This window comes from Gymnoscopelus braueri, assembly GCF_963280865.1.
Source record: "Gymnoscopelus braueri genome assembly, chromosome: 1".
NCBI lineage: Eukaryota > Metazoa > Chordata > Actinopteri > Myctophiformes > Myctophidae > Gymnoscopelus > Gymnoscopelus braueri.
Window position 1 is genome coordinate 58,774,707 of NC_137603.1, and position 11,896 is coordinate 58,786,602.

Sequence of the window (11,896 nt, forward strand, 5' to 3'; positions counted from 1 at the left end):
GACAGTATGAAAATCTCTCTTCCCAAACGCTTGTCATATACTGTCCTCAAACAGACCCCTATCATACTGCATTAGAACCAGACAAGACAAGATCCTGAGTTTAGGCATTTTATGCTTTGGGGGTTTTCAGATGGATGCAGTAAACAGAGAGAGAGGAAAGGTGGGAGATATAGAGGGATGACATCAGGGCAATATATCGCTTTCGTAATATGAGACTAGATATTGTTTGGTCATAATATTGTGATATGGCATAAGTGTTGTCTTTTCCTGGTTTTAATCACGTGTGCCTTGTTTTATACTTTTTTTAAATTGTCTATATCCACACATATCCACATTGGCTATTTTTGCTAAACATCTTTGACAAATTTAAAAGAAAACGTATATTCTCTAAACAATACGATATTATAGTCACAATATTGATTGAAACATTTGGTAAAAAATCCCATGATATTTGATTGTGTCCATATTGCCCATCCCTAGATGACATGCAGTAAAGTTGGAACTGCTGCAGGAAGGACTTAGAGCCTTATTTATATGGTTTGTGCTGCTCTAACTCTGTGATCCACTGGGGTACCCAATCAAGAATGACTTATAAAGAGTTGTGCCTGTCTGGGATGAGTTTCCGTGACTTTGTCAAGGGCACTTGCTCAACCAGCACCTGGTATAATGAGATTGTGGGAGTTTCTCAACATGAATTTACATTTGACATTTCTTTCTTTCTTTCTTTCTTTCTTTCTTGCTTTCTTGCTTTCTTTCTTGCTTTCTTTCTAGCTTTATTTAAAATAAGTAATAAGCAGTTGGAGTTCAGTGTCCTTATAAGGGACATTTCTTGTCTAAAACAGTGGTTCTAACTTTTAAATATCAAGGACCCCCAGTTTGGTTTTGCATTTAGCCACAGACCCCCATAACAGAGTGTAAAATGGAACCAACATGTACCCATTTGGTTACAATTTGTACACAATCAGAGTTACAGACCTTTATGTGTCAATTTAGTTCCTAACTATCAATCATTTAGCTGGGGGCCCCCAGAACTACCCGGACCCCACTTTGAGAACCACTGGACTAAAAGACACTGGGCTAATATGAATTGGTCTTTTGAATAACCAGTGCAGTTAAGATGTCGAGCCATGTTGTACAGCCCTATGATTTCCACCATACTAAATACACACAACAGTGGTTCTCAATTTCTTTCATGTCAAGGACCCCCAAATTGACACTTATTAGCCCACGGGCCCCCATTTGAAAAGATATGCCAGGGACCGCCATAAGAGAAGATTTTTACGGCTCTAGCAGTGATTCTCAACCATTTTAATTTCAAGGACCCCCAGTTTGACATGCATTAGGCTACAGACCCCCATTTAATGGCATTTCTATCTCTGGGACCCCAATTTATATTGTAAAATCAATGTTAATGTAACTCTGAGATTGTACAAATGGAACCAAATGGTCCATTTGGTAGCTGGGGACCCCCTGGAACTCCCTCAAGGACCCCTGGGGGTCCCCGGACCCCACTTTGAGAACCAATGGCCTACAAGATGGATTTCAAAATAACAGGGAAGTGCACAGAATATGGAGATTTAATAAAAGATCAAATTTGTCAACATAGGCCTGGTAATAATTTAGAAGGTTTTGTCCGCAGACCATCTGGCTCTCTCCTTTTGCACATACAGTATGTGGGTTCATTATGTGCGACACTAAAATGTGTCACGAGCAACATGCTCCAAACCGCAGGATCTAAATCAGTGATTCTCAAACCTTTTTAATTTCAAGGATGCCCAGTCTTGGTATGGTTTATTATTATGTCTGGGACCCCAATCTAGACTGTAAAATGCTCAGTGTTAGTTTAACTGCGAGAGCGTACAAATGGAACCAAATAGATCAGTAAGGGTCAATTTTTAGAGGAAAAAAGGAGTGAACTTGGCATAGAATCGTGGGGGATACCTGTCAACTAAGTATATAGCCTTTAATTGGTTAATTTATAGCTAAAAATTATAGCAAAATTCAGTTTTCAGTTGAAAATGTATTATTATCTTTAGGGGTGCAACAGTTAGTAAGACAATTTAATCGATTATTATATATAAATTATATTGCAAATAGCCATTCCAAAAGCTCACAATGCATTGTGATTTGACGGGGTGTGTGCTAGTAGATCTGCTATGTTCACTATTTTTGTCATGACACCATCACACGACAAATGATAAAATAGCACTTAAATGGTTCATCGATTCGTTGATATATACATTTTTTAAATGTACATTAGAAAACGTGCTTCTCAATAAATCTAAAACGTAATTGATAGAATAATCGCTAAGAAAATAATCGATAGTTGCCCTAATTGTCATTGAGCAAAATGGTTGGCCATAGCGTGACAGTGGTATGCGCTTCAAAGGCGCCTGGATGGCGATATCGCATCATGTGACAGATATCGTCCAAAACTGTTATTTAAATTCAAAAAAGGTATCAGATCTACAAGCTCGTAGATCAGCTTGTAGATCTGCTACTTTTGATACTTGTGTGTGATGCTGTTGTATGATAAAGTAGAGCATTCATTTACAAAAAAAAAACTTCAAAATATGGAGATAAGCAACGATGTATGAATGCAGTCCATTTACATCGCTGACAAATCCTTGGTGTGTTCAATCGCACAGCAGGAAACACACAGTGATGCAGGGCCGCGTGACGGCCACGGAGCCGTGCACACGCTGGCACTGTGTCAGCAGTAGCACTGACACAGCAAGGGGCTCTGCTTTAGAATTCAATGAGATTTAATTATTCACAAGTGTGCTCCATCGATCTAAAGGGGAGCCAGAGAGGAGACCTATGGAAGAGGTGGATGTGGGTGCGCGCACGTGCATGCGCACGGGGTTGGATTTGGTGTGGGGGGATGGGTATAGGGCAGCCATGGCCTCTGCTTTTCCCCTCCTCTTATCTGGTCGTTCATTTTGATGTCCGGTGGTGGGGGATATGTTTTTATCCCTGTTTCGGGTCAGACTGAATTAAATACATGCATTTCCTTTTTGGGGAAATGTAGACTGTCTTATATGTTTGATATTAATGTTTGCTAATATCACAATCTAACAATTTAATTTCATTTTATTTATGTTAATCGCATGTACGCTGTTAAAACTAAATGCTTTTGTTAAAAGGTTAAAGTTATATATTCTGATAGTGATTATTGGTATAGACAGTGTTGCAATGCTGAATTGGAACGTGGTTGCACTCTATTTTAATGACGTGACGCGCACGCCGCTTAACACCTACACTACTAGGTCACACAATGGACAATTGATATGCATCTAGGCTCATTCCTATGTTAATCCACCTGGTGTGAGTCGGGAGCCTTTGTAAACTTTGTTGAGGTGTGAATTTAAAGTCGTTTTAAATCTATGCGTGTGCCTGCGTGTGCCTCCTGCGGTAAAATAGGTTCCTGCACGGCGTGCAAGGCCGTCCCATGAGCAATGCAACCCTGGGTATAGAGTGTTCTCTCTATCTCGCCAGGTCTTATATAAGCAGAACATACATTTTCAGTTGGGTTGCCAATTTCAACCAAGTACACATTTGGGGAGCTTCAATGTTATGGTGTTCCAATTCCAATTCTGCCTGCTCAATTCTTTGTCTCATCACTCACAATTTATCTTGTTTATCCTGTATCCTGTATATGAGTTCTCTCTCCTGAAAATGCATTTTCTGTTTACTAAAGAGCTGGAGAGACGGGGAGACTCCGTTACTGAACAAACACTTGGCACGTATACAAATGCTGAGCAGGGCAAGTTGACCTCAATTTTGGATCAAGAAGGCAAGAGAAAAAGTTCTAAGTGACCATGAGGGTTTGTTATTGCAGCATACTCACATTTGAGAGTTCAGTGTTTTTTATATATATATATATATATATATATATATATATATATATATATATATATATATATATATATATATATATATATATATATATATATATATATATATATTTCTTTGTAAAACAGTGTTGCACAAAAATTGCCAAAATAGCCTGCTAGATCTGCTATTTTGGCTACTGTATTCAAAAAAGTAAAAGTAAAATGAATAAAAACTAAAACAATCTCACAAGACTATCTGACTAAGACTGTCCGTGCTTTTATTTATATATATCTATATATATATATATCTATATATATATATCTATATATATATATATCTATATATATATATCTATATATATATATATATATATACACACATATATATATATATATATATATATATATATATATATATATATATATATATATATATATATATATATATATATACATATATATATATATATATATATATACATATAGATATATATATATATATATATAGATATATATATATAATATATGATTAGTTCGATTAACTGTTGCACCCATACAGTGGTACAAACTTAAGACCAAAGGAACTGTTCTACATTAATGTGTAAAAAGTGATTTGGTCAGGTGAGTCATCCTTCACTATAGTCGCCATAGAGAGAACGGCACGGGGCTGAATGCTAGACCCCTGCAGTGAGACGGTCCGGTGGCTCTGTTATGCTGTGGAGGGCATTTTCCTGACATGGTTTGGGTCCACTTGTCCCCTTAAAAGGAAGGGTCACTGCAAATCGATACAAAGCCATTCTGAGTGATCGCCTTCATCCTATGATGAAATACTATACTCCCTGATGGGAGTGGCCTCTTCCAGCATGTCAATACCCCCATCCACTGAAAGGTTTGACGAGTGTGGAAATGATGTGGATCATATGATATGGCCTTCACAGTCGCCAGATTTCAACCCGATTAAACACCTATGGGAGATGCTGTAATAACCTGTTAGATAGGGACTTTCCATTACCATCGTCAAAACACCAAATGAGTGAATATCTTTTAAGCGAATGTCCATGCCTCCAGTAGAATTCCAGAACACGCACGCACGTGCGGGCACACACACACACACACACACACACTGGAATACACACAAGCGCATGAAGGCAAGCGTGGCCACTTGACAACACACTAGCATCTTACACAGATGGACACAGGCAAATATGTCCAATAAATTGAGGCATGAATCCTCCCCTACCTCCCATATTTGCATAATAGACTATGCTAACTAACAATCAAATAAATTGAATGCCATAGCGTGGGTGGGGAAACAACACCACATTGTGTTTCAGCATAAAGTGAAAAAAATACAATTATGTCAAGTCTAAGAAACACTTTGCGGTATATCAGCGGCATAGGGATTGCACACTGTTGCAATGCACCGGCAGATGTGTGCATATCAAATCTAAAACTATATTTCATATAGTGACATATACCAAGAAGGCACAGACATGAGATGTTGAATGCCACCCTGTCTCTATATCCTTCTCCCGTGCAAGAAAAGTAAAATGCATTGAACATGATCAGTATTACTCTGTATTACATATTACAAAGATCATTCTTCTCTGTAGAATAAACTGTGTGTGTGTGTGTGTGTGTGTGTGTGTGTGTGTGTGTGTGTGTGTGTGTGTGTGTGTGTGTGTGTGTGTGTGTGTGTGTGTCTCTCTCTCGCACGCGCGCAAGAGAGAAAGAGAGCGAGAGAGATGTGGGGGCAGGGAGTCTTAAATGCTGTATTATATTTATGTGGATGGAAGGGATTTTTTTAACACTCCATATTAGGCTATATGTATGTGGGATGGATTACTGCAATTCAGAGAGAGATAGAGAGAGATAGAGAGAGAGAGAGAGAGAGAGAGAGAAGCTGGCTGTGATGCCCCATGGTTACAAATGTGCTTGCATGGCCCCTCTGTTCTATCGCCACTAGGGGTCACTGTAGCTCTTCTCCAGTTCTCCACTCATTCTCCAACCCTCCGATGCACACGCACACATATCCCTCTGTTGACTTCCACTCACCAGCTCTGTGCTGCTGCCGCAGGATGGCTGCGTTCCCTGGCCGTGGCGAGGCAGAGGACTTGGCCACCGACGCGGCGGTCGATGTGCTGCTGGACGGGACGAGCCCGGGCCCGGCCTGCTGAGGCACCCGGGGCTTCCCCTGATGTCCTCCTCCTTGACCTCCGTCTCCTCCCGCCCCCACGTTCCCCTGGCCCTGCCACTGCCCCTGGCCCGGCTCGGACGTGGCCCTGCCCCCGCTGCCCGCCGCCGTGTTGCTGTTCCTCAGGGGCGAGCGGTTCTGGATGTGCGACACGGCCTCCTCCGCCAGCATGCCGTCGCGCGCCGCGACGCGGAGCGTGGCCTGCACTGTATATTCCTGAGTCTCGTCGGCCCACAGGTCAGACACGCGACACTCGTACAAACCTTCGTCCTCTCGCTTCACCTTGGAAAGGCTGAGGCGGTGGGAGATGGCGTTGCCCTGCACGCGCACGGTCTGCAGTGGAGTAGGTGGGTGGGGGGAGCGGGAGAAATAGAGCGAGAAGGGGAATGTGGCAGAGGGAAACAGACAGATAATTGACTGGGCAAATAATTAGGCAATGCTTACACAATAAATTTTTTAGCATCCGAGTCACTCGCTTGCTTTCATGGCGTTCTTACTCAGGGGCAGTAGCTTTCTCTTTCATTGCATAAGAGGGAGACAAATGAACAAGTTGTGACCTCATACTGGCTGCTTACCAGAGCCACTGGCTTGGCTCTAAAGAATCTCAATTAAGTTTTTGGCAAGAAACTGCACCAGAACAGTAAAGCACCTTGTCAAAACACTGAACACAATGCTGCCAAAGTTTGAAAACAGCCAAATCAAAGGCACTCAGAACCCAAGTAGAAAATGTGATTGTAGAAAATAGGACAGTCAGGGAAATGCCCAGCTGTCCACTGTGTCCACTGTATGAGACATTGGTGCTAAGCTGGATTTATGGCGTCTAACAGGGTCATATCCTCCTGAGTATGAAGACAATGGGATTCAATTTGAATAGTGCAGACTGCACAAGGGCTATCAGCTGGAGTGATGCTATCAATCTGCATCCGTTGGTTGCATATTATGTCCTATTCAGCACACCTCAATAGTTTTCATGCTGCAAAATTGCAATAGGCCTTCATTTTCTGTCAAATCTGGCTACATTGAACTCTTTGAACTCTTAAAACCTGTTAGTTTGAACATTTTCAGACTTTTAAAGGACACTTACGCTTATTTTGTTGGCTTCCTTAGTAGAGACCTGGTGAGAGAGCACAATGATTATTTATTAGAAAACATATTATTTCAATAGATAATTTTCTTACAAGTTTGGAACATTCTATCACACGAGTGGCAAGACTTTGAAACCAAATGGACCTGTAAGGGTCCATTTGGTTTCATTTTACACTCTCAAGAGTTAAAGATCTATAAGGGTCCATTTGGTTTCCAGCTCTCCATCATTTAGCTGGGGACCACCTGGAACCCCCCTCAAGGACCACTGGTGGTCCCCGGACCACTGGTTGAGAACCACTGCACTAGCACCATGGACAGCATTCCTGTGTGTCTACTGCTAGTGTTTAACCGGCCTTTTGGCTGCCATGTTAAGTGGGCAGATGGGTGGGCCGCAAATCCACACAAAGGTTGAGAACCTCTTTTCTAAACCATTGATATATACCTTTCTCCTGTCTGTCTCAACCTTTTCTCCTCTCCATGTGCCCTAACAATACTAGCATGAATGCCATAGATGGCATTGTCTTTGATTGCTCAGGTGGTTGAGATGCAGTGAGCTAAAAAAAAAAGGAGATTTGACATGCTAGAGAAATCCAACTGAGGTCTTGCACCTTAACAAATTGTGGCCATTTTATGAGCAGTGGAACTGATTGGAGCTGTGATACCCCAGGACAATAACAATCATAATCATCATCATCATCATAATCATAATAGTAATAATAATAATAAGACAAGTGTCCTGTCCTAACATGAATAACATCCACCTATACACATGATGTTGTTTACCATCGTTTGTCATATTCACTCATCAAGTCCTGATAATAAAGACCAATCAAGCAAATGATGCACTAAAGAGGTCGACCGCAGTCACGCATGGGTGAGGAGAGTCAAGTCCTCCACCACTGGTAGGCTAATGCCTTGCTGGGCTCAATCACGTTTAATTGCAATCGCTTTTTTGGGTGGTTGGAGAGAGTCTGGGTTGTGTGCGTGCGTGTGTGTGTGTGTGCGTGTGCGTGTGCGTGTGTGTGTGTGTGTGTGTGTGTGTGTGTGTGTGTGTGTGTGTGTGCGTGTGTGTGCGCACACAAATTCCTTTTGTCAATTTAGCCCTGGAAATGTAAAGAAGAAAAAAAAATGAGAATGTAAAAAATAAATCCAAGAGGAAATCCAGGTGAATCCACTGGAAGCTAACGGGTCAGACAGACTTTAAATCAATACTGAGGATTTTACTGTGCGCGCGCCCACGCACGTACGCACGCACGCGCGCACACACGCACTTATTTTCTTAATCATTCTTATTATTATCTTCTCTTTTTTTTTTTTTTCTTGCCGTGGCTGTGGGTCATTAGCTTCATTTCAATGAATTGAATACACACATCCCCAATGGAAACGAGCCATAGTTCTTTCTTAGGTTTAGTCCTTTACGCATCCTTTTGTATTGAACTGTAGGCCTACTTTCTGTGCTTTTTTTGTGCAAACTGTTAATAAAGTAATCCATCCATCAATCAATCAATCAATCAATCAATCAATCAATCAATCAATCAATCAATCAATCAATACCTTGGGTCTGTTGGCCGGCGCACTGATCTGCAGTTCTTGCTGCAGATCCCTGTTGGTCGCATGCGTCTCCTTCAGGTACCACCACTGGATCTCCAGCGACATGGGCGCCGCTCCCTCCGCCTTGAAGGCGCACGGCATCTCCACGTCCTCCCCCTCTCCCACGCTCACATCCTTCGGCACTTCGGTGAACGAAGCTGCTTCAGGGGTTTGACAGCAATGGGAAGGAAGGAAGGATGCAACACAATACAAAATATGTTTCTGAACGAGCATTAGAATAGCGCATGTTAACAAGGAATCTAACTTGGGCTACTTTGCATATTTGGCCAACTAAAGACATGTTAAACCATTACTTAATCCTTATGGTTTATAATCTGTCACTCTCTATGTAATTGGTTTAGTGTATAATGTTTGGTCAACTGAAGCAAGCGCTGCGTCTTCCAATATTTGCGGACTTTCTCTTCCCTTGTTTATGTCGTCTAAATATAATTTGGATATAATCCACCCTTGTGCCCAGTTGGAAGAACATTTATGCGGAGGCAAAGACAGCGTTGACTTTGACATCAGCAAGAAATAGGGATAGGCTATAGCAAATTTTAACCCTAATTCCTTATGCGGGCAATTGACGTTCGTTGCCTATATCATGCCAAACGTTCTCCTGGCCAAAGCTTCTAGACCTTTCTTGCCTTTTTTTTAATTTACTTTTACCTAAAAAAATATCTATTTTCCATTTAATTTTGAAGTTCACTTACCATCTACACAAAATATTAAGGGCGCATTGAGAATCAAATAGTAAAAGACGCCGTAGAGTCCCCGTTTTTCCATCTCACAGAAAGGTTGTTACGATTCAAAAGGGACTTAAGATGGTCATTTGACTTTATCTATATTCTACAGCAGCCACATTTCCACGGAGTCCTCAGCGGCCGTGAAAGAGTGGGCTTGTATTTCTTCTTTTCTTTTTTCTTTTTCTTTAATCAATGTCGAGTTTCCACAAGCAGAGGCTGTTTTTCCTTCTTTTTTCTTTCGCCACAAATCCAAATATGAGGCTAGAAAATCCCAATCCACGATCAGTCTTTTTTTAACGAGCCAGGCAACACGTACAATCCAAAAGGTGCGGTAAAACAAAAAAACAAAAAAATACCCCTTTTGCACGGCAGGCAGAAATATGAAGAAGAAAAGAAAAAAAGTGAACAATTCAGCTGCAGGTCGACCCGTCTGATGCAAGTTTCATTCCTGGCAACTCGTTTTTTTTAATTTCCCGTCAACCGTCGTCGTCGTCGTCAAGTGGAAAACAAACTTCTCGGTCAACGGGAGAGACCTGATCATCATTGCCCTGTTTCTCTCCCCGAGTAGGAAAGCTCTCCCAGGCGCCTCTCAGCAGCAACACCCATCACAGAACTATTCCCGTGTGCGAGGAATGGAGCCACAAACAGCCCGATCGGTGCAGTCCTACAGTCCTACAGACCTACAGTCCTACAGTCCACCACCAACAACAACAACTGGGAAAGGAGGATCAGTCTGTCTGTCTGTCTGCCTGTCTGTCCAGCACATACAGTCACCCGCTCCCTTCGTGACCGACCCGGATCCTGGCGCTGCCTAGTGTGCGTCGAGAGCGCACCGCGCAATCTGACAGCAATGGATGGAACAACCCTCTGGACGCGCAGGCTCTCTCTCTCTCTCTCTCTCTCTCTCTCTCTCTCTCTCTCTCTCTCTCGCACTCTCTCTCTCTCTCTCTCTCTCTCCCTCTCTCTCAGTCTCTCTCGTGCACTCTCTTCCTGTCGCTCTATCTTCTCCTCCTATATTAGCAACGCCTAATATTTCTATGCCATATTGGAAACGGAACGACACCAGATCATTTCCATTTCTGAACGACATAGACTATATATATATAGGCTACTTGGAATGACCCTAAAACAAAAAAAAAGATCAATGGAGGCTGGTTAGTTGAAGCTTGATGCTTTTATAGCCTAGGCTAAATCCAGATTCGTGTGTGTGTGTGTGTGTGTGTGTGTGTGTGTGTGTGTGTGTGTGTGTGTGTGTGTGTGTGTGTGTGTGTGTGTGTGTGTGTGTGTGTGTGTGTGCGCTTGTGTGCGCTTGTGTGCGTGTGCCAGATTCCAGATTGTGCCAGATTCATCTCACCTATAATAGCGTAGGCTACTAGAACCGACCCTCTCCAATATGTGTGACATATTAAGATGAGGTTTTTGTTCTGAACTTTCTCTCTGCTCTGCTACGAGTAAAACCTCCGACGCCTTCCGCACGCGCGCGCACACACACACACACACACACACACACACACACACACACACACACACACACACACACACACACACACACACACACACACACACACACACACACACACACACACACACACGCGCGCGCTAGTGTGTGTAGCAGGGTTGCCAGGTCCGCTTATTATAAGTGACTTAGGGCTTTCCCCCCCTGTAAAGTCCCTTGTAAATATTGGTGGTTGCAGGTGTTTTGGGATTTTTTTCTAAATGTTGTTTAAACCAGTGTTTCTCAAACATTATCAACTCAAGGACCCCCAAATTACTATGTAGGCTATTTGACTGCGGACCCCCACCTGAAAATATTTTATGCCAGGGACCCCCATACAAGATTTGTGTTGTTAAAATGTTTCAATTTTTTTTTTCTCAAATGTTCTTCCAAGATTGTTTTGAAAATCGCAAATCTCACAATGTGCATCACAACGCATTGTGAGCTTGTAGATCTGCTATTTTCTAATGGATCTCTTAATACAAATGCCTAGGCCTGGCTAGTTGGACTTCGGGTTATCTTATTCTTTGTATGATTCTTTGTCTCTGCTACGCTATGTTCTAGCTGACCTTTTTTAGCCTAAAAAACGATCATGCCTGGAGCCTTTTGGTAGTGTAGCCTACTTTCAATTGTTCAGTAGGCCTATACATTTGTATTCGTTATTTGGCCCATATTTTGCCTCAGTGGTGAACTATTCCATCCTTCTTCTTCATCTACTTTCCACCACACTGGATGCCTTACAGCACTTTGCTGCCTCCCACAGGTCAGGTGTATAACACAGATGATATCAAACTGTGCATGCGCCGAGTTACGGCTGCCTGCCTTGCGGCACTTTGTTGCCTCCCACAGGTCGGGAGGGAGTATAAATGTTCGAATCCAGGTTGTGTTGTTATTAGCAGCACACATAGCTCAGCTCAAACAACTTAAACATCAACTTCTCATGGCTGTG

At 42.3% G+C, this 11,896-nt stretch overlaps 1 protein-coding gene across 1 annotated transcript in view; it reads right to left on the reverse strand.

Annotated features, from left to right (window-relative positions):
- The window catches only part of vstm2b (V-set and transmembrane domain containing 2B), a 31,949-nt gene extending 21,853 nt beyond the window's left edge, over positions 1 to 10,096 (reverse strand). Inside the window, exons 1-4 of the mRNA XM_080433865.1 lie at positions 9,420 to 10,096; positions 8,671 to 8,867; positions 7,115 to 7,144; positions 5,892 to 6,363 (exon numbers count right to left, since the gene is read on the reverse strand). Coding sequence (XP_080289991.1) covers positions 5,892 to 6,363; positions 7,115 to 7,144; positions 8,671 to 8,867; positions 9,420 to 9,492 — 772 coding nt within the window. The 5' untranslated portion in view covers positions 9,493 to 10,096. The remainder of the gene's footprint in view (positions 1 to 5,891; positions 6,364 to 7,114; positions 7,145 to 8,670; positions 8,868 to 9,419) is intronic.
- Between the last annotated feature and the right edge of the window lie 1,800 nt (positions 10,097 to 11,896).